The sequence below is a fragment of the Pleurodeles waltl genome, chromosome 3_1, assembly GCF_031143425.1.
Source record: "Pleurodeles waltl isolate 20211129_DDA chromosome 3_1, aPleWal1.hap1.20221129, whole genome shotgun sequence".
Taxonomy (NCBI): Eukaryota; Metazoa; Chordata; class Amphibia; order Caudata; family Salamandridae; genus Pleurodeles; species Pleurodeles waltl.
In genome coordinates this window covers 1,401,096,726-1,401,118,354 of record NC_090440.1, presented here as the reverse complement: position 1 = coordinate 1,401,118,354, position 21,629 = coordinate 1,401,096,726, and the positions used below count along the sequence as shown (strand labels likewise).

The following is a 21,629-nucleotide window of genomic DNA, read 5'->3' as shown; positions in this document are numbered from 1 at the left end:
AATTTATCTATTATGGAGGACTAAACACGTATTTATCTTGCAGCTTGAAGTGTAAGAATTTAAACATTGCTTACGTATTCCAATGAAGTTGTCATATCTTCACATTTAATAATATGCAAAGAAGATCACAGCACACAGTATACAATAGTCGAACACAAACGTGATTGAAACATTTTGTCGTTGTATGGTAGAGATGAATAAAAAGATTTTTCCAGGCACATCGGTATAGTCATCATCAGCGTATAATGGGGAGTCAAAAAAGCTGCGCGATGTTTTCCATCAAATGAGGGGGACCTCGGTAGGTCCAAGTGTAAGTTTCGTAAATTATATATGCTGCAGTCCGCCCGTGTGTCGGCGTTTTAATCCCTGTAGGACTATTTAGAGACTACCTAACATTATTTGGATTTTTCATGGTTCTGAGACGTATTGGGTTTACTTGCTTGAAACCTTTCCGTTATTTTTCGGCCTTGAAAAAGTCACTGGTGTGACGAAACACGTGTTGGCTGTTTTGGAAAGATGCTCTCTGTCTTATTGAATACTACTTTGTTCTGAATAAATGAACTTATCCCTGGAGACAAGATTTGAATACCGATGTGCCTGGAAAAATCTTTTTATTCATCTCTACCATACAACGACAAAATGTTTCAATCACGTTTGTGTTCGACTATTGAATACTGTGTGCTGTGATCTTCTTTGCATATTATTACTTGTGTACTGACCCTACACATTATTGTTGCCCAAGGGTAGTAGGGCACCTGATCACGTGCACCACGCCTTGTTTCTTAGACTTACAACATTTATGTACATTCCCCTTGAGTGCGGCCAACTCTCACCCTTACTACCCGCTATATCTTCACATTTGAAGAAGAAAGATGACATTTGTTGGCTTTGCAGAAGGCAAAAATTGACACCAGCCTACCTCGTTTATTGACTACAGCCTTAAATCCCATTTATCACCCCTGGGGCAGCCAGTAGTTGGAATCTGTAGTATATGATGGCTCTTTACGAACTGGCACGCTGTGGCTGATCAGTAGAGTGCTCGCATCCCTAAACAACAAGGGGAACTCTCCTCTTTTGCTCTTATAAAAAAAGTTCTTCAGCTATGCACTCAGCAAAGCTTGTGTAGCTTTTTAAAAAGAAATATATACGCAGGCTGTGAAATCTTAAGTTGCACAACTTCACACAGCCACATTTTAAAATATGCAGCTGTCTAAGAGACCATATACTAGTTTTTTTTATGGATAATTCTAAGGAGAGCTCCTCGAGGTCGAATGCGCACTCATGTCCAGAAAGCTGATCAGCATTCTGGAATGAGATGAAAGCATCTTGTGCCACCTATAATGTCAATTTGTGTGACGCTTTGCTTTTTTTAAAATTAGTTTGAAAATGAAGGAGTGTCTATTTGGGCAGTCTATTAGTTTAAAAATATGGCGTAGGAAGCTTTTTTGTCAATCTTTCAAGGTTCCTGCTAGTGGATTTTACTGCTATGTTTATTATTATTTCAGCTTAGTTTCAGATGACTACTTACGGTCACACTGTATCCCAAATTTGTTTTTTGCTTCATTGTCTACAGCAGGAAGGATAATTTCATAGCTGTTATTCCACATACATAATTAGACTCATTCAAGACAAGGCTTTAGTTCGAATATCACTTTTATAGCGAAAACACATTTCAATCACACTGTACTTTACGTTGTATACCTGAAAGCGCCAAACAGGCATCTGGATTCTTCATAATTTCTTAACCCGCACAGACCTCTGATCTATGTATAATGTGTTTTCATTTGTTTACAATATGCATAATTTTTTTAAATCAGAAATCAGATCATTAAAAGAAGAAAAATGCAGGACCGGGATGCACTCCCCATTCCCCAGCGGCTACTTCCTGGAAAGTGTCTGGAATCCAGTTTTTTGCTCCATGTCCCCGAGCAGCACCAAGGATCTGATGGACAAGTGTCTACCTGGGAAGATGATTTACTTGATGGGAGATTCAACTCTTCGCCAGTGGATTCCGTATTTCACAAATAATGTGAAAAGTAGGTTCATCCAGCGTGTAACTTAAGAATGATCACCATACTTCAACTCTCTATTCTTTCACAGGTGATGACTCCGCTTGGCATGTTGAAGGAAGGCATGATGATCGCTACACGGGGCCATAGCCAGACAGCAAAAATGCACCAGGTTGCAAAAAATTACTTTATGTTTCTGGCCTGTCACCAGGGGCGGCTCCTTCGCTTGTGGCGAAGGAATGTCGGCCCCCTGGCCAAGAGCCAGGAGATGAAAAATGAAACAATAGTTCTACTATTGTTTCATTTTTCATCTGCTGGCTCAACCAGCAGTGTAGGGAGGGGTGGGGCTGGGTCATTGGAAGTGGGATGGGGGATGAGAAGTGAGTGTACCTAAGTGCGCATGTGTGTTTGGCCATCCGTTTTAGGCCAGCCAAAAATACATGCGCACTTAGGTATTTCCAGCCCAGCTGTGTACACAGCCGGGCTGGAGAAACTGCACAGGCCCCAGGGCTGTGTCTGAGCAGCAATCACTGCTGCTCAGACCAGTCCTGACACTGCTTTCATGCTAACTTTAGCATGAAAGCAGCGTCAGGATTGCAGGGGAGCCTGTGCTGGTGTCCCAGTGAATGCTGGGACACCACATGGAGGGAAGAGGAGCATGAGGCGCAGGAGACGGTGGTATGGTAATTTTGTTTTTTTTCCTCTCCATCTCCGTCCCCTCACCCCCCACCCCTTGAGATTTGCAGCGGCCGCCGCTGTCTGTCACTATACAATTGGATTACAGTCCCAGATACAACAGTGTCACAGACAGTATGGTTACATGGACAAACCTTTGTTTTCCTGTAGCTTTGTTAGGGATATTTAATTCTAGTTTGTAGTGAAGGGGTCTGCAACCTGCCACAGCAGATTCCTGGCTTCCTTTCATGATGAGGCCCCACCAGTAATCATTTTTTGAGAAATGAGTCCCCCCCCCCAGCAAGGACCTTTGTGATGCCAAATGAACACATGTTCCTTCATTACAGCTTTTTGTTCTACTAAATTTTTCAGTTGAGGCTGAAATTAGAATTACTAAGTTTTGTATCCAGAAACTGACCACAAAAGTGAGAAAAACATGCGAATATGGGCCACTAATCCAAATTTCTAACTGTTATTTCCAGTCCATATGCATGTGTAGTGGGATATCTCAGTACCTCAGTAGTGTTAGGCCTCCGTATTAAAGTATAAAAAAAATGCTGGATGGAATAATTGAATTAATCTCAGTCACTGGTAATTACTTGGGCCGCATTCCAACCCACTGTTATTTTGAAAACCATGTGTTAGTAATGGGGTCTGTAGTTGGCAGGGGTATGATAACGTGCTCACCCTCTGCTAGCTTGGAATACAGCAGTCAGAAGAATCCAAAGAGACAATGTGTAAAGTATTTGTGCAACACACACACACACACACACACAGTAACACAATGAAATCACAACAAAAAGACTCCAGAAAAATAGTTCTGAACAAAACAAGATCAAAACAACAAAAATACAATAAGTACAAGTTAAGATATGAACTGTAGAAGAAGGAAAGAGATCTAGCGCTTAGAAGCAAATAGTGATTTAGGGGTTACTGAAGTGGCACTGTACCGGGACAAACGCAACAGTTCAAGTCGACCGCAATGGAGCATGGCCTGGGTTCTGCAGCTACGCAGGCCCAGGGAACAGAGTACCTTGATCCTGGTCGCATATACATGATGCATTGATTTTTCTCATACAGTGCTGGTGATGCATCAGTTCCAAAGGCCAAATGCCAGTGTTGCAATGCGTCAGTTCCGAAGCCGATGTGGCGGGTTTCTCCATGCAGTGATCTTCCTTTAGCAGCGGCAGCGATGCGGTAGTTCCGAAGCGGCGACGATGCGGTGGTGAAGCGCTGGTTCTAAATGTGATGCGCTAGTCCTACACCTGCAACATCAGAGATGTGTTGGTTCTACCTCTCGCAGTATGCAATGCTTCAGTTCTCGATGGAGCAAGTATCTGGGACTAGAGAAACAGGCACAGGAGCAAGGGTAGACACTTTGATATCCCTGAGCCTGTAGCAACAGGAGGCAAGCCAACAAGCTCCTGGTGATCACTTTTGGGTGCAAGGCAGAGTCCAGCTCTCCCTCAGCAAGGTCAGAGAACAGCAGGCAGGAGAGTACAGCAGAAAAGCAGTCCTTCCAGGTCGGCAGTCCAGCAGAGTAACAGTCCTTGATGCAGCACAGCAGTTCTTCTGACAGAGTCTAGTTATAGATCCAGAAATGTCTGACTTGCTGAGGTCAGAGATCGAATACTTATACCCAAAAGTGCCTTTGAAGTGGAAGTGACTTCAAAGAAGGGTCTTTGAAGTGCACAAGTATTCATTTTTTCTTGGCCTTGGCTCCAGACTATCAGGAGAGGGTAATCAGCACTTTTTGTGGGGACAGGCACTGTATTCAGGTGCAAGTGTCATCTCTTCCCACCCTTCCTCCCCAGGAAGAGTCATCAGAATGCAGATAAATGCAGATGAGCACTCAGACACAACTACATGTCCTGTGTTTGTGGCTGTCTAGAGGGAATGCACAAAGTAAAGCTGTCAACCCACCCCAGACATGTATTGGAATGGCACACAGAACTGTAAGAGCAGAGAAATGCCCACTATCTAAAAGTAGCACTTCTAAATAGTAATGTTAAATCAGACTTTACCGGTAAAGAGGATTTATCATTATCATTCCAATGGTTTGAAACATAACATAGCCACTCCTTCTCAATCAATAATTACAGTTTTAAAGTTGAATAGGGAATTCCCAATATTATGTTATGTTATGCTATGAGAGGGGTAGACCTCGCAGTATGGAAAATTGACTTTAGGAGCTTTTCACTACCACACCATGTACAACTTAAAAGTACATGTCCTACCTTTAATTTACATAGCACCCTGCACTATGGGTTACCTAGGACCTACCTTAGGAGTGGGTCACTTACATGTAGCAAAGGGGAAGTTTAAGGCTTGGCAAGGGGTTTTAAATGCCAAGTCAAAGTGACAATAAGACTGTACACACAGGCTCTGCAGTGACAGGCCTGAGATATGTTTAAAGGGCTACTTCAGTGGGTAGCACAATCAGTGCTGCAGGGGTTAGTAGCATTACATTTACAGGTCCTGGGCACATAGATTGCATTTCACCAGGGACTTATAAATAAACAAAATATGCCAATGTTACCACTTTTAGGAAGAGAGCACAAGCACTTTAGCACTGGTTAACACTGGCAAAGTGCACAGAGCCCTAAAGCCAACACAAAGGAGGTCAGAAAAAGAGGAGGTGGAAGGTAAAACAGTTAGAGTGACCATTCAGAGAAGGACATTTTTCCAATATCATTCCACCTCAGTTTGTACACTCTCCTCCTCCACACCTTCATCTGTCACTAAAAGCATTTTGACTTCAAAGTGAGGCTTCAGTCTATTCACATGGAGCACCCTTAGGAGGTTCTAGGGGACTGGAGATCCACTAAGTAAGTGGCCTCCCCTTTACGCTCCTTTATCTCATGTGGGCCAGTCCAGCAGACCTGGAGAGCTCTAGGCTTTACAGGCTCCAACACCCATACTTTGTCTCTGGGCTGAAACTTCACCAGGGTGGTCTTCTGGTCATACCAGTGTTTCATAACCTCTTGACTGACCTCAAGGTTGCACTTGGCCTTCTTCCAGAAGTGGTACATCTGGTTGCGCAGGGCCAACATGTAGCTGACCACATCCTGGGGGGGGTGCCTTGTGAGCTTTCTCCCATCTCTCTTTCACTAATGCTTAGGGGTCCCCTGACAGGGTACCCATAGAGAAGCTAATATGGACTGATCCCTACCCCCTTCTGGGTTACTCTCTATAAGCACAGAGAAGGCATGGCAAGAGGACGTCCCACTTATGCCTCATGACCTCAGGGAGGCCTGTGATCATGCCCTTCAAGGTCTTGTTGAATCTTTCCACAAGACCATCGGATTGAGGATCATAGGGTGCGGTGAACTTGTAGGTCACCCCACAAGCATCCCACATAGACTTCATGTATGCCTACATGAAGTTTGTGCCTCTGTCAGACACAATCTTCTTTGGGAATCCCACATGGGTAAAGATCCCCATCATAGTTCTGGTCACCATTGGTGCAGTCACTGTCCTCAGAGGGATTTCCTCTAGGTAGCGGGTGGCATGGTCCACCAAAACCAGGATAAACCTGCTGCCAAGGGCAGTTTGGGGGTCCAAGGGACCAATGGCATCAATGCCCACCCTTTCAAAGGGGGTGCTGATGATGGGAAGTAGGATCAGGGGGGCCTTGAGCCTTTTCATTATCTTCCCACTGGCCTGGCAGGTGGGACAGGACCTACAGAATGCATCTGAGGCAGTGCTCATTTGGGGCCAATAAAAGAGGGTGACAAACCTGACAAAGGTCTTGTCTTTCCCTAAATGTCCTGTAATGGGTATGTTGTGTGCCAGACCTATTAGGAAGCTTCCGGAACCTTAGGCTCACTGTAAAGGACATCATTCGCCCAATAGATAAGGTGATCCCCAGAGGCTTCACCTGGTGCTTGGGTTGAGGCCTATTGCCTCAAGTTCACAAGAGTGGGACACTCTTTCTGTGCTTTGCAGAATTCTTCCCTGGTTGGCCCACCCTCAACTTGCCATCCAGCAAGCTCAGGTAGGTCAACCAGGGCAGCAGTGTCCTCCTGGTTGGCTCAGGGGCCTCCTCCTCAGGAAGCACATCAACCACTGTGGGAACTTCAGGGACTGGTTTCCCGCGTCCCGCGTCCCCCTCCTTGGCAGATGTCTGGGCCATTCTTCCAGGCTCCAGATGCCCTTGACTCCCCTCCCAGGCAGCCATGGACCTTGTGGTCATGCAGACTCTCTCAGCCAATCCCAACATCTCTAAGTGAGACCTTAGCCCTAACTTCCTCCAGGTAGTGTGCTCAAGGTCATTACCTAACTGACAGTCTACAGGTATGGCAGGACTCACAGTTACTTTCAGAGTACCAGAGACCCGCCCCCCACTCAAAGAGAACCAGAGCTACCAGTAAGTGACTCTCCTGATTGTTGGCGACTATGACTTGGTGGAATGTGTTTGGTAGGACCTGCTCTGCTAACACCAGCTGACCCTGGACAGTAGTCACGCTGGCTCCTGTGTCAAGCAAAGCTTCCACCCATTGCCTATTAATGGTGACCCAGTGCCTATACTTAAAAGTATTGGCAGGTATGTGGGCTTTGGGCACCATTTCTGCATCCCCCAGAGACACTAGGTTTACCTCTGTCTGTTCCTCAAAACTAAGTGGGATAACCTCCTTCCCGAGTGCTACACTAGCCAACCCAGGTGTCTGCCCTCCAGTGGGGGGCTGTGCCCCCTTTGGACATCTGAAGTCACCCTTAGAGTGACCATACTTAGAGCACTCTATGCATTTGGGTACAACCCTCCCTATCTTATGGTCAAAGAACCCTTTCTTTTTAGAATCAGACTGTGAATGGTTACCACTATTCCCTTGAGAATTATTTTGGGACCCTTTTGATAACTCCTTATTTTTGAGTTTTTCTCCCCCCTCTTTCTTCTGTTGAGGACCCTGACCACCTTTGTGGATGTCCCCCCCAGATACCTTTTTGAACACTCTGGTGCTAGCGCAAAGGTCCGCCTCCTCAGCAAGCTTCCTGGGATCAGTCAGCTTACTGTTGTAGGAAGTTGGCTCTGTATGTGCTATTTCAAAGTAAGGAATAGCATGCACAGAGTCCAAGGGTTCCCCTTAGAGGTAAAATAGTGGTAAAAATAGATAATACTAATGCTCTATTTTGTGGTAGTGTGGTCGAGCAGTAGGCTTATCCAAGGAGTAGTGTTAAGCATTTGTTGTACATACACATAGACAATTAATGAGGTACACACACTCAGAGACAAATCCAGCCAATAGGTTTTGTATAGAAAAATATATTTTCTTAGTTTATTTTAAGAACCACAGGTTCAAATTTAACATGTAATATCTTGTTTGAAAGGTATTGCAGGTAAGTACATTAGGAACTTTGAATCATTTCAATTGCATGTATACTTTTCAAGTTATTCACAAATAGCTATTTCAAAAGTGGACACAGTGCAATTTTCACAGTTCCTGGGGGAGGTAGGTTTTTGTTAGTTTTACCAGGTAAGTAAGACACCTACAGGGTTCAGTTCTTGGTCCAAGGTAGCCCACCGTTGGGGGTTCAGAGCAACCCCAAAGTTACCACACCAGCAGCTCAGGGCCGGTCAGGTGCAGAGTTCAAAGTGGTGCCCAAAACGCATAGGCTTCAATGGAGAGAAGGGGGTGCCCCGGTTCCGGTCTGCTTGCAGGTAAGTACCCGCGTCTTCGGAGGGCAGACCAGGGGGGTTTTGTAGGGCACCGGGGGGGACACAAGCCCACACAGAAATTTCACCCTCAGCGGCGCGGGGCGGCCGGGTGCAGTGTTAGAACAAGCGTCGGGTTTGCAATGGAAGTCAATGAGAGATCAAGGGATCTCTTCAGCGCTGCAGGCAGGCAAGGGGGGGCTTCCTCGGGGAAACCTCCACTTGGGCAAGGGAGAGGGACTCCTGGGGGTCACTTCTGCAGTGAAAGTCCGGTCCTTCAGGTCCTGGGGGCTGCGGGTGCAGGGTCTTTTCCAGGCGTCGGGACTTAGGTTTCAGAGAGTCGCGGTCAGGGGAAGCCTCGGGATTCCCTCTGCAGGCGGCGCTGTGGGGGCTCAGGGGGGACAGGTTTTGGTACTCACAGTCGTAGAGTAGTCCGGGGGTCCTCCCTGAGGTGTTGGTTCTCCACCAGCCGAGTCGGGGTCGCCGGGTGCAGTGTTGCAAGTCTCACGCTTCTTGCGGGGAGATTGCAGGGTTCTTTAAAGCTGCTTCTTTGGATAAAGTTGCAGTCTTTTTGGAGCAGGTCCGCTGTCCTCGGGAGTTTCTTGTCGTCGTCGAAGCAGGGCAGTCCTCAGAGGATTCAGAGGTCGCTGGTCCCTTTGGAAGGCGTCGCTGGAGCAGAGTTCTTTGGAAGGCAGGAGACAGGCCGGTGAGTTTCTGGAGCCAAGGCAGTTGTTGTCTTCTGGTCTTCCTCTGCAGGGGTTTTCAGCTGGGCAGTCCTTCTTCTTGTTGTTGCAGGAATCTAATTTTCTAGGGTTCAGGGTAGCCCTTAAATACTAAATTTAAGGGCGTGTTTAGGTCTGGGGGGTTAGTAGCCAATGGCTACTAGCCCTGAGGGTGGGTACACCCTCTTTGTGCCTCCTCCCAAGGGGAGGGGGTCACAATCCTAACCCTATTGGGGGAATCCTCCATCTGCAAGATGGAGGATTTCTAAAAGTTAGAGTCACCTCAGCTCAGGACACCTTAGGGGCTGTCCTGACTGGCCAGTGACTCCTCCTTGTTGCTTTCTTTGTTCCCTCCAGCCTTGCCGCCAAAAGTGGGGGCCGTGGCCGGAGGGGGCGGGCAACTCCACTAAGCTGGAGTGCCCTGCTGGGCTGTGACAAAGGGGTGAGCCTTTGAGGCTCACCGCCAGGTGTCACAGCTCCTGCCTGGGGGAGGTGTTAGCATCTCCACCCAGTGCAGGCTTTGTTACTGGCCTCAGAGTGACAAAGGCACTCTCCCCATGGGACAAAATAATAAGAGAGAGGGACCGGGCGATTAGAGGTCCAGTGTACGGTCTCCCAAAACAGACATTATAAATCAAAAAATACACTGTTCCTATTGAAAATGAACTATAGAGTGAAAGAAATATCTACAGGAGCAGGAACCCTCATGCACCACAGTGGATGACTGGCTTCATCATTGGGAAAGCTCCTCGTTAGGCCGGTACTGCAATGCCTAACGGGCTCCCCCAGAGGGGGTGCTCTTAACCGGGGTGCTCAGATAGTAGCACTTCCAAAACATTGATTTGATTTGAGTGGGTGCCCAATAGGGAGTACCCAAATGTCAATGGAGTGAAAGAAAAAAGTTAAAATTGGTTAATCACCAGTGATTATCAATCATAGTTTTAATCTGTTTTATCTGATGAAGACCAAGATTAAAAACAAAATCGGAGAGTAATGGGTGATAAATAATGGTCACCTACTCCCAAAAAAGAGGATAGACAATCTATGGTATCTCTCTCTAACAGGTCTACATGTTTCGCGTCCAAATGGTCCAATCGGATCCCATGACGCTTCCTCAGGACCGAAAAAAGAAAGTCTACTCCATAATTATTAGAATAAATACTCAGTGGTATCTAAAGATAAGTAGTCACTTACTTAGTTCTACTTGTGAGTTCACCCTAAGAAAATAAGATATAATCATGATCAATTTATATAATAAAATTTGCAAAATTAGTGCGTATGTGAAGTTAGTATGATGACAGTGGCTCACTCTAGTGAAAGACAAAAATGAATCAAAAAAAGGCTTACCATCCCCAATTTCAGGATAGCGTTCTTAAAAGGATCACAAGTCAGGAAAAAGGAACTTTAATTCTGTATTTTGTAATCAAGAAGAATTATTAACATGGCTAGCCAAAATTATGGCAAATACTTAGTTCTCAATTCGCCGGATCAAATCTAGGGTTCAACATAAAAACAATTGGTATTGATTAGATCATGCACAAGTACAATGCTGAGGCTCCAAGTTTAGTGAAAAGAAATTTAGTAAAATTGATTATATTCTTATCAGTTGTGAAAAATGAATTCCTCATAAACTAATGGACTCAAATCATTGTTAGCGTTATGAATACTTCGATCTAATGTCGTTAAACGAAAAACAAAGAAATTGTTTTTATACTGGTTGTATATAAAGAAAATGCTCCGGTAAGCACGATGTTGTATAGTATTAAAACAACCCTTGTTAGCGATGTGTCAACAAAGGCAGGGGCAAAACTCTAAATACATGTCCGTAGCGGATTGCTACACGTAAACATAGTTGTCTGCAAGCACAAAAACCGGGGATCAGAAACAGCAGCGGCTGCGAGCGAGTACGAACGGATCAAAGGGACTTACTTGTAGTTCCTTGTTTAGCAGGCTGATTAACCTACCCCGCAGACTTGTGGCCATAAAGAACGTTGGTGCGGCGTTCTAACGGGGTTTTAAAGCGAAACCCTCGTCAAGAGAGACCGGAAATGTCAGCCGGCTCGCGGCTAATAAAAAGCGGAAAAAGACTTGAATTCGTAGTTCGTTAGAAGTTAACGGACTACAATTACGGAAATGTGGATGGAAGCCGGAATTAACGTGTATCCGGTTGTACAAAATAAAGGTGGACATTAAGAGGGGGGGGCAATCATAAAATCAACGGGTCCTCAATAGTTGATGCTTTATGTGTATTTGTAAAATATTTAATAAAGATAAGAAGCCAAAGGCACTATTAAGTAATAGAGAAATGTCGGAAAAAACGGAAAAATTAAATTCCGAAAAAATAATTAATTATACAGGAAAAAGAAGAAGAGGGAATCCTATACGACAGGCCAATTAACAAAGGTCATTGTTGATGGTAATCCCGAATCAAAAAGAGGGGTAGTAATTATAGCCATAAGATCTGCAATATGTTGTTCATCATAAATGGAATACTGTAGGAAGGCCAAATCTGCAATAGTCATTATTAATGATAATCCCTAATCCTAAAGGAATAGTAATAGCAAAAAGATCTTAAATATGTTGTTCATCATCAGGGGAATTATGTCGAGAGAGCGGACCAAGGTATGTCATCGTTTAATCCCCGTAACATTGTCCCTAATTTAAAAATCCATCTCTGTTCTATTCTGAAGAGTGATTTCGAACCGTTAGGGAGGTTTTTCGGGGCTTCCAGGACCACCCATTGTAGTTCATCTGGCGAATGGGGGGTATCCAGAAAATGAGCACATAGTTTCGTAGTTATTCTCTGGCATCTAATGTTGCTTCTGTGTTCATTTATACGTATCCTCACTGGTCGAGTTGTCATCCCCACGTAACGTAGGCCACAAGGACATGTGATCATATATATACAGTTTTTTGAGTTGCAGTTAGTGTGTTTTCTTAGGAACCATTTTCCAATCGGGTCAAGATCAAGCGATGTCGTTTTTTTTGTTAACGGGCACACGTTACAGTTGCCACAGGGAAAATGACCCTCAACAGGTGGAAGATCCCATAAAGTTCTTTGTTTTGGAATGTCGTGTCTTTGTGGACGTGTGTGGATCACAATGTCTTTTATGTTGGAAGTACGTTTAAAGGCAAAGAGGGGTTTAGGTATGGTCGAGCCACCACTTTCTAGGATCGACCACCGGTTGTTAAGCACCTTTTTGATCGTATTAGATAAAGGGGTGAATGTAGTTACACAGGTTATTTTTGACTGAGGAGTTCTTATGTTTTTCTCAAGTAAACACTCCCTGTGGTTGTTTCTAGCTCTTTTTCGAGCAGCATTTACAATCTTAGTAGGGTAATGTCGGTCACAGAGTTTGGTTTGAAGGGTGTCTGCCTGTCGGTCATATTCCTGAACAAGGCTACAGTTGCGCCTTAATCGTAAAAATTGGCCCACTGGAAGTTATCCCTTAGGGCTTTTGGATGGTGGCTTTCATATAAGAGAAGGCTATTTCGATCTGTCGGTTTATGGTAGGTGCTCGTGCTCAATAGACCTTTATCAATGGTGATCAATAAGTCCAAAAAAGGTAATTGAGTGGTGGACATAGAAGCCGTGAATTTTAGAAAAGGATCAAGGGAATTAATCCAAGATATAAACTCATCAGTTGATGTAAAGGGACCCTGCCAGATGATCAAAATATCATCTATGTAGCGTTTCCATAGATTTATGTCTTTTTTGAAGGGGTTCGTTGATGTTAGAATGTATTTTCTTTCAAAATCATACATATAAAGGCATGCTAGACTGGGGGCAAAAGTGCTGCCCATCGATGTCCCTCTAATCTGATGAAAGAGTTGTTCTTCAAACTCAAAGAAGTTCTCCGTCAAAGCCAAGGTGGCTAGTTGCATAATAAAGGGTATGGGTGTAGTTAAATCCGTGGGGTCATCTGATAGAGCTGATTCAATTACCCGTAAAGTATCCTCTTGAGGAATATTAGTGTAGAGTGCTTCTACATCTAGGGTGATGATCCCCTGTACTGCTCCAGTCAAGTTGATTGAGTCGATTAAGTTTAAGACATCCTTAGTGTCTAGTAAGTAGGTGGAGGAAGATCTCACAAGTGGCTGTAGGAAGTGGTCACAGAAGATAGATAAAGGTTCCAGGACAGATCCAATGCCAGATACAATTGGTCGACCTGGTGGTGGCTGAATTCCCTTGTGAATTTTAGGTAGACAGTAGAAGTATGGTGTTCGTGGGTCCTCTGTGTCAAGGAATTCCGCTTCTTTTGAAGTTATCCATGAGTTGCTCTTAGCTTCTTCCAAAAGACTTCTAATCTGAATTTGGAGTCTCTGGGTTGGATCTTGGGTGATCTTAGTGTAGTAAGTAGTGTCGCTCAAGAGACGTAAACACTCACGTTTATAGTCTACTGTGTCCATAATCACGATAGCTCCCCCTTTATCTGCTTGTTTTATCATGATGTCTGGATCAGAGGATAGCTGTTGAAGTGCCTGTTTTTCTCGGTTTGGAATATTCACATATGAGTGTTTTGGATATAGCCGGGAGACATCAGACAATACTGCCTTTTCAAATGTGAGTACTTCAATTGGCACCATCGTTGTGGGAGGTAAAAACGTGGAAGGTTTTTTGAGACCAGAATCACATCTTGGTTCAATAGGTTTATCTCTAAAGAACATATGGAGGCGAATCTTCCGAAAGAATTGAGCTAGTTCGATATGTAGGCGGAAGAAATCCTCTTTCGGGGTAGGTACGAAACCTAACCCCTTGTTTAGGACGTTAGTTTCGTCAATTGAGAGTGTTTTTTGGGATAAGTTAACCACTAGGTTCTGGGTGTGGGCATCCTCGTGTGGCTCCTCGTCACCATTTGTGGTTCTTCCTTGGACCATTGAACTGATCTGCCTCTTCCTCTTCTTCTGCCTCTGCCTCTGCCCCGGCCGCGGCCTAAAAAAGGCCCGAAAGGCATCAAGGGACGGGGTTGGAAGAATGGGTAGGGTGGTTGCCAAGGAATAGGTTGATTAGTTGGATAGGGTGGGTAGTTATAAAAAGGTTGTGGTATATTATCGTCGGTACTCCACCCGTCAGATGATGAACCACTACTGTACTGACGTGGTTTTCTATATGAAGTAGTTGATTCATCAGAGGAGCGTGACTGATTATCAGCATCATAGTCCTCCTTGATGTACGGGTAGTTCTTCTCCCTACTGAACTTAGTTATGTCTTTTTGAAGTTTCGTTATTTTTTGCTGAGTTAGAAACTCTTTTGTCTCATTAAGTTCAGCATTGATTTCTGTGAGGCGACATTTGAAAGCTGTCAATGTAATTGTGGTTTTCAAAGTATTTTCCATAGTAGCTATTTGAATGGTGATGGAATCGGCTATGCGTTTGGAAGTGTTGATAATCAGTACCAGCCAATCTCTGGTACACTTCCATGCAATTTGTGCCCAATCTTTTCTAAATGCAAGATCTTGTAAGAAGATTCTAGGTATATTAGCCACTAACAATCCATTAGGAGCTATATTCGCTCGTAAATATTCAGTCATGATGGTCCCATGCATGACTGTCTTGATAAGTTCACGTTTCAGGGTGGAGAGTTTGTTCCATTCTTCCTTAAGACTTCCTGATGAACTTGATCCTTCATTATCAAGAATGGAAGGTGCTTGTAATATGGCGGATACCATGTCATCATCATAACTTAGACCCTGGAAGTCTTCCATATTGTGAAGTACGACTGGGTCAACCAATAGTTGTCAAAATTCAGTATAAAGGCTAGAAGGTCCCACAGTATGACTACTGTACATGCAACAAAATAATAAGAGAGAGGGACCGGGAGATTAGAGGTCCAGTGTACGGTCTCCCAAAACAGACATTATAAATCAAAAAATACACTGTTCCTATTGAAAATGAACTATAGAGTGAAAGAAATATCTACAGGAGCAGGAACCCTCATGCACCACAGTGGATGACTGGCTTCATCATTGGGAAAGCTCCTCGTTAGGCCGGTACTGCAATGCCTAACGGGCTCCCCCAGAGGGGGTGCTCTTAACCGGGGTGCTCAGATAGTAGCACTTCCAAAACATTGATTTGATTTGAGTGGGTGCCCAATAGGGAGTACCCAAATGTCAATGGAGTGAAAGAAAAAAGTTAAAATTGGTTAATCACCAGTGATCATCAATCATAGTTTTAATCTGTTTCATCTGATGAAGACCAAGATTAAAAACAAAATCGGAGAGTAATGGGTGATAAATAATGGTCACCTACTCCCAAAAAAGAGGATAGACAATCTATGGTATCTCTCTCTAACAGGTCTACATGTTTCGCGTCCAAATGGTCCAATCGGATCCCATGACGCTTCCTCAGGACTGAAAAAAGAAAGTCTACTCCATAATTATTAGAATAAATACTCAGTGGTATCTAAAGATAAGTAGTCACTTACTTAGTTCTACTTGTGAGTTCACCCTAAGAAAATATGATATAATCATGATCAATTTATATAATAAAATTTTCAAAATTAGTGCGTATGTGAAGTTAGTATGATGACAGTGGCTCACTCTAGTGAAAGACAAAAATGAATCAAAAAAAGGCTTACCATCCCCAATTTCAGGATAGCGTTCTTAAAAGGATCACAAGTCAGGAAAAAGGAACTTTAATTCTGTATTTTGTAATCAAGAAGAATTATTAACATGGCTAGCCAAAATTATGGCAAATACTTAGTTCTCAATTCGCCGGATCAAATCTAGGGTTCAACATAAAAACAATTGGTATTGATTAGATCATGCACAAGTACAATGCTGAGGCTCCAAGTTTAGTGAAAAGAAATTTAGTAAAATTGATTATATTCTTATCAGTTGTGAAAAATGAATTCCTCATAAACTAATGGACTCAAATCATTGTTAGCGTTATGAATACTTCGATCTAATGTCGTTAAACGAAAAACAAAGACAATTTTTTTATACTGGTTGTATATAAAGAAAATGCTCCGGTAAGCACGATGTTGTATAGTATTAAAACAACCCTTGTTAGCGATGTGTCAACAAAGGCAGGGGCAAAACTCTAAATACATGTCCGTAGCGGATTGCTACACGTAAACATAGTTGTCTGCAAGCACAAAAACCGGGGATCAGAAACAGCAGCGGCTGCGAGCGAGTACGAACGGATCAAAGGGACTTACTTGTAGTTCCTTGTTTAGCAGGCTGATTAACCTACCCCGCAGACTTGTGGCCATAAAGAACGTTGGTGCGGCGCACTAAGCTGGAGTGCCCTGCTGGGCTGTGACAAAGGGGTGAGCCTTTGAGGCTCACCGCCAGGTGTCACAGCTCCTGCCTGGGGGAGGTGTTAGCATCTCCACCCAGTGCAGGCTTTGTTACTGGCCTCAGAGTGACAAAGGCACTCTCCCCATGGGGCCAGCAACATGTCTCTAGTGTGGCAGGCTGCTGGAACTAGTCAGCCTACACAGACAGTCGGTTAAGTTTCAGGGGGCACCTCTAAGGTGCCCTCTGGGGTGTATTTTGCAATAAAATGTACACTGGCATCAGTGTGCATTTATTGTGCTGAGAAGTTTGATACCAAACTTCCCAGTTTTCAGTGTAGCCATTATGGTGCTGTGGAGTTCGTGTAAAACAGACTCCCAGACCATATACTCTTATGGCTACCCTGCACTTACAATGTCTAAGGTTTTGTTTAGACACTGTAGGGGTACCATGCTCATGCACTGGTACCCTCACCTATGGTATAGTGCACCCTGCCTTAGGGCTGTAAGGCCTGCTAGAGGGGTGGCTGACCTATACTTGCATAGGCAGTGAGAGGCTGGCATGGCACCCTGAGGGGAGTGCCATGTCGACTTACTCGTTTTGTTCTCACTAGCACACACAAGCTGGCAAGCAGTGTGTCTGTGCTGAGTGAGAGGTCTCCAGGGTGGCATAAGACATGCTGCAGCCCTTAGAGACCTTCCTTGGCATCAGGGCCCTTGGTACTAGAAGTACCAGTTACAAGGGACTTATCTGGATGCCAGGGTCTGCCAATTGTGGATACAAAAGTACAGGTTAGGGAAAGAACACTGGTGCTGGGGCCTGGTTAGCAGGCCTCAGCACACTTTCAATTGTAAACATAGCATCAGCAAAGGCAAAAAGTCAGGGGGCAACCATGCCAAGGAGGCATTTCCTTACAACTGTCAACTAGATGCTGGCGCAACTCTGTAAAGCAAATACTGTGCATCTGCTCTCTCAGGATTAAATTGTACAAACCCATGTAATCATTTACTTTACTGTCCCACACCCAGCCATTCAGTGCCTTACTAGAAAAACCATTAAAGTACACCAAGGCATGGCTGGGGAGCTTGCTCATGTCCCTGAATCATTGGTGACACTTTTCAGGGGTCACTCCAAATTTGGCAATTAAAATGGCCTTCATAGAGATATACTTGGTTTGGTCCCCAACCTCTAATGTGAGATGTGTGTCCCTCCCAAGTAGTGGCATGTGTTTCCACAAGCCTACCCCACATTGCTCTTCAGGAACCCCATGAGCCCTTAGTGCAACTTCATATGCAGAAAACCACTTGTCAGTGTCATCTCCCACCACATAACTTGGCACCACAACCTTGGGTTTATGAACCTTTTTGTCTTCAGTAAGTCCTTTATGCATGCTGCCACCATCACTGCTGGACTCAGGCTACCTAGCCTTGATGTCCAGCTCTTTAAAACTCAGTTCATAGGCTAGCAATAGTTTATTTTCTGTCAAGGCCCTCTCAGCCTTCCTTTCCTCTGCCTCTGTTTGCAATCTGGCCAACTGTAACCTGAATTCTCTCTCCTCTTTCCTTTCCTCTGCAGTCAGGCCATGATTTGAGACACAGCACCCTGCTTTCTCAGGGGTCACAAATTCAAGGGTGTCAACCCCCACTGCTGTTGGCAAATCCTCGGGAGAGCCATCCACCTGTTCTCCCAACTCAACATGCTCCTGTGAACAGGCTTCTACCCAGGCCCTCAGTGCCTTTTGGTACTCCTCCGTCTTGGAAGCTCCCCGGGTGGGTACTACCATCCCCTTGCAGAACCCTTTTCAGCTGGCTGACAGTGTATGCCTCCAGCTTGGCTAGGTCAAACTCTCCAGCTCCTACTTGGGACCCAGCCAAAGACATTTTGTATCAGATTAGATAAAAAAATGTCCAGTAGAAATATTTTCAGAAAAATAAACAATTCAAAAAATGATCTTTGACTGTGGGTGAGTAGTGTTCACATAGCCATTGTGTGGCACTGCACAAACACAAGTGCTGTCCTCACCGCCGATCACCAGTGTTAGAAATGGGGTCTCTAGTTGGCATAGGTGTACATCCTTGTCCAAGTAGGGACCACAATCCTAGTCACAAACCAAATTATCCTGTGCCCACCCTCTCGTAGCTTGGCACTGAGCAGTCAGCCTTAGTTTAGAAGGCAATGTGTAAAGTATTTGTGCAATAAATAATAAAGTAATACAGCGAAAACAACACAAAAATACACCGCACAGGTTTAGGAAAGTAGATAATATTTATCTGAATAAAAAAAGGTAAAAAGGACAAAGATCCAATAAGCACAAGTTGAAATATTACCTATAAACGTTTTAAAAGATTCTCAATCCTTAGAAATTGACAGTTGCCTCTTTGTTACACACAAAGTACCTGGTATTCGTCAAAAATAACGATGCACAGAGATCACAGAGGAGGAGATGTGTTTAAAAATAAGGTGTTGCATTGGATATTCTGATACGGCACAGACAATATGTTTTTTCTTTCCACGCTGCAAGGGGTTTGCAATGTTTTTTGGCGCTGAGTATTGGTTCCTCACTATGAAGCGGGGATATTTTGACGCCCAAGGGTGATGCGTTGAGAATCCTAGACATGCTAAAAAAAGGAACAGTTGCTGCATCAATCTGTTAGGCGATGGGTCAAATTTTCCAACGCAAGGTAGGCGATGCGTAAAATTTCCAGTCAGGAAGTCGGGGCTGCATCGTTCCGGTTGGCTGTGCAGTGATTTCTCAGCTGCAATGGCTGTGTGGCAATTTCTCTGCTGCAATGCAGGCTTTGCATTGATTTCTTCAGAGGTTGCGTCGATTTTTGACACACAAGGAATTTTTTGAAACAGAAACAGGAGGCAAGCTCAAGCCAAGCCCTTGGAAAGCACATTTGGGGAAGGCAGAGTCATTCCAGCAAAGTCAAAGGACAGCAGGGCAGCAGGGTGACAGCAGGGCAGCAGTCCTTCTCAGCAAATCAGACCAGATGAGTCATTTGGGTAGCCAGGTAGCTCCTATCCTCTGACAGGGTGCAGGTGTAGGTCCAGACGCTTCTGAGATGGTGGGGTCAGAGACCCACTTTATATACCCATAAATGCCTTTGAAGAGGGGGAGACTTCAAAGAGTGGTTTTGACGTGCACAAGTGCCTCCTTCAAGACCAGTCCTGTCGGCCAGGGTCCCAGTGGGGGTTATCAGTCCTTTGTGTTAGGCCAGGCCACTGACCTTTGAAATGCAAGTGTCAGACCCTACACCCTTCCAGCCCAGGAAGACCCATTCAGTATGCAGATGAATGCAGATGGGACTGAGTGTCCTGTGTTTGTAGTTGTTTGGGTGAAATGCACAAGGGAGCTGTCAACCAGCCCAGACTAGACATTGACTGAAGACAGGCTGTAAGGCATACATGGTTTTAAGTGCAGAAAAATGCTCACTTTCTAAAAGTGGCATTTCTAAAATAGTAATATAAAATCCAACCTCACCAATAAGCAGGATTTTCTATTACCTTTTTTTCTGGCCATACTAAATATGACCTGGTTACCCCTTTCAGATCAGAATCTACCACTCAAAAAGTATCTGAGGGCAGTCCTAATGCTAGTCTATGAGAGGAGCAGTCCTCACAAACATGGAAAACAAATTTAGGGGTTTTTCACTACCAGGACATATAAAATACATAGGTACGTGTCCTTCCTTTTACCTACATAGTACTCTGCCCTACAGGTTTCCTAGGACCTACCGTAGAGTTTACTTATATGTAGAAAAAGGGGAGTTTGAGGCTTGGCAAGTATTTTTAAATGTCAAGTCGAAGTGGCAGTGAAAGTGTACACACAGACCTTGGAATGTCAGGCCTGAGACATGGTTAAGGGGCTACTTATGTGGGTGGCACAATCAGTGCTGAAGGCCCACTAGTAGCATTTAATTTATAGGCCCTGGGCACGTGTCGTGCACTTTACGAGGGACTTATAAGTAAATCAAATATGCCAATTGGGGAAGAACCAATGTTATCATGTTTAAGGGAGAGAGCATATGCACTTTAGCACTGGTTAGCAGTGGTAAAGTGTGCAGAGTCCTAAAACCAGCAAAAACAGTGTCAGAAAAGTGGAGGGAGGCAGGCAAAAAGTTGAGGATGACTACCTTAAGGCTGTCAGGTCTAACATCCAGTATTAATGATATTCCAAGTATTTGTAATTCTGGGTCTGCTTTCACCACCTGGAATAGCAAACAACCTGCACCCCAATAGACTAACATCTGCTCTGACATCGATGCACTGGTCACACGTGGTCCTTATTCCTGTCACTAGTTCATATCTGATTGATGCTATGTTTGATGGCAAAGAGCAAATTCTCTTTGTGCTCCTTAAGAGTAATTGGGTCTGGCAAATTGCAATCCTAGCTGATTTCTTATTTGCATTGACCTCTTAATCATTTCAACTCATTCGATATTCTGTTTCCTCCTCAGGTCTTAAACCTTTTAACATCCATGAAAAAGGTTTCCATGGAACCATACGCTATGTGGACATCGACAAGAACATACAACTTCAGTGGATCAGGCACGGACATCCGTTTTTAACAGAAAGTATGTACAATGTCAAAAGTCTTGCCTATATGCCTCGTGAAATTGACAAACTGGTTGGTGGGGCAAACTACGTCATTGTTGTAACAATTGGCCATCACTTCCGTCCTTTCCCACTCACTCTGTTTCTACGGAGAGTCATCTGTGTCCGCAAAGCTGTGGAACGCCTCCTTGCCCGGAGTCCTGACAGCAAGGTCATAGTACAGACCGCAAACATCCGAGAGCATTCAACAGACATAGAACGTCTGAGTGACTTCCATGGGTACATACATTACTACGCCACCAAGCAGATTTTTCGGGGTCTCAATATTGGCTTCATCGACTCCTGGGACATGACTATTGCATCGGCATCATATTTCCTTCATCCAGTGCCCAGTGTGATTGAAAACCAAGTTCACATGTTTTTGACGTACATATGTTAACTTCTGAGTCTAGTACAAAATCAGTGACAACCAGACAATTTGAACAACGTGTGACGGGGCCAGTTGACGTTGTAGGTGGGTATTTCAATCACAATGTGTTTGTGGCAGGATGTCTGATTGAATATGTGGTGGGTCGTGAAGGAAATGCAATCAACCAACAATTCAGTGGTGTGATTGCCATGATTCTCAGGGCATGGGAAGGGAATTGTAACACTGTTTTTATCATGACACTTCATTTTGAATGTGGAGACAATAGGATGGGGATGTATTTCTGTTTTTCATTTTTCAATTACAATTGGTATTTTATATAGTGTGGGGATATTAACTGTACATAAA

At 44.3% G+C, this 21,629-nt stretch overlaps 1 protein-coding gene across 1 annotated transcript in view; it reads left to right on the top strand.

The window, feature by feature from the left end:
- Window positions 1-21,346, top strand: part of LOC138283582 (NXPE family member 1-like) — a 64,337-nt gene extending 42,991 nt beyond the window's left edge. The window contains exons 5-6 of the mRNA XM_069221519.1: window positions 1,818-2,036; window positions 20,758-21,346. Coding sequence (XP_069077620.1) covers window positions 1,818-2,036; window positions 20,758-21,293 — 755 coding nt within the window. The 3' untranslated portion in view covers window positions 21,294-21,346. The remainder of the gene's footprint in view (window positions 1-1,817; window positions 2,037-20,757) is intronic.
- The last annotated feature ends 283 nt before the right edge of the window (window positions 21,347-21,629 follow it).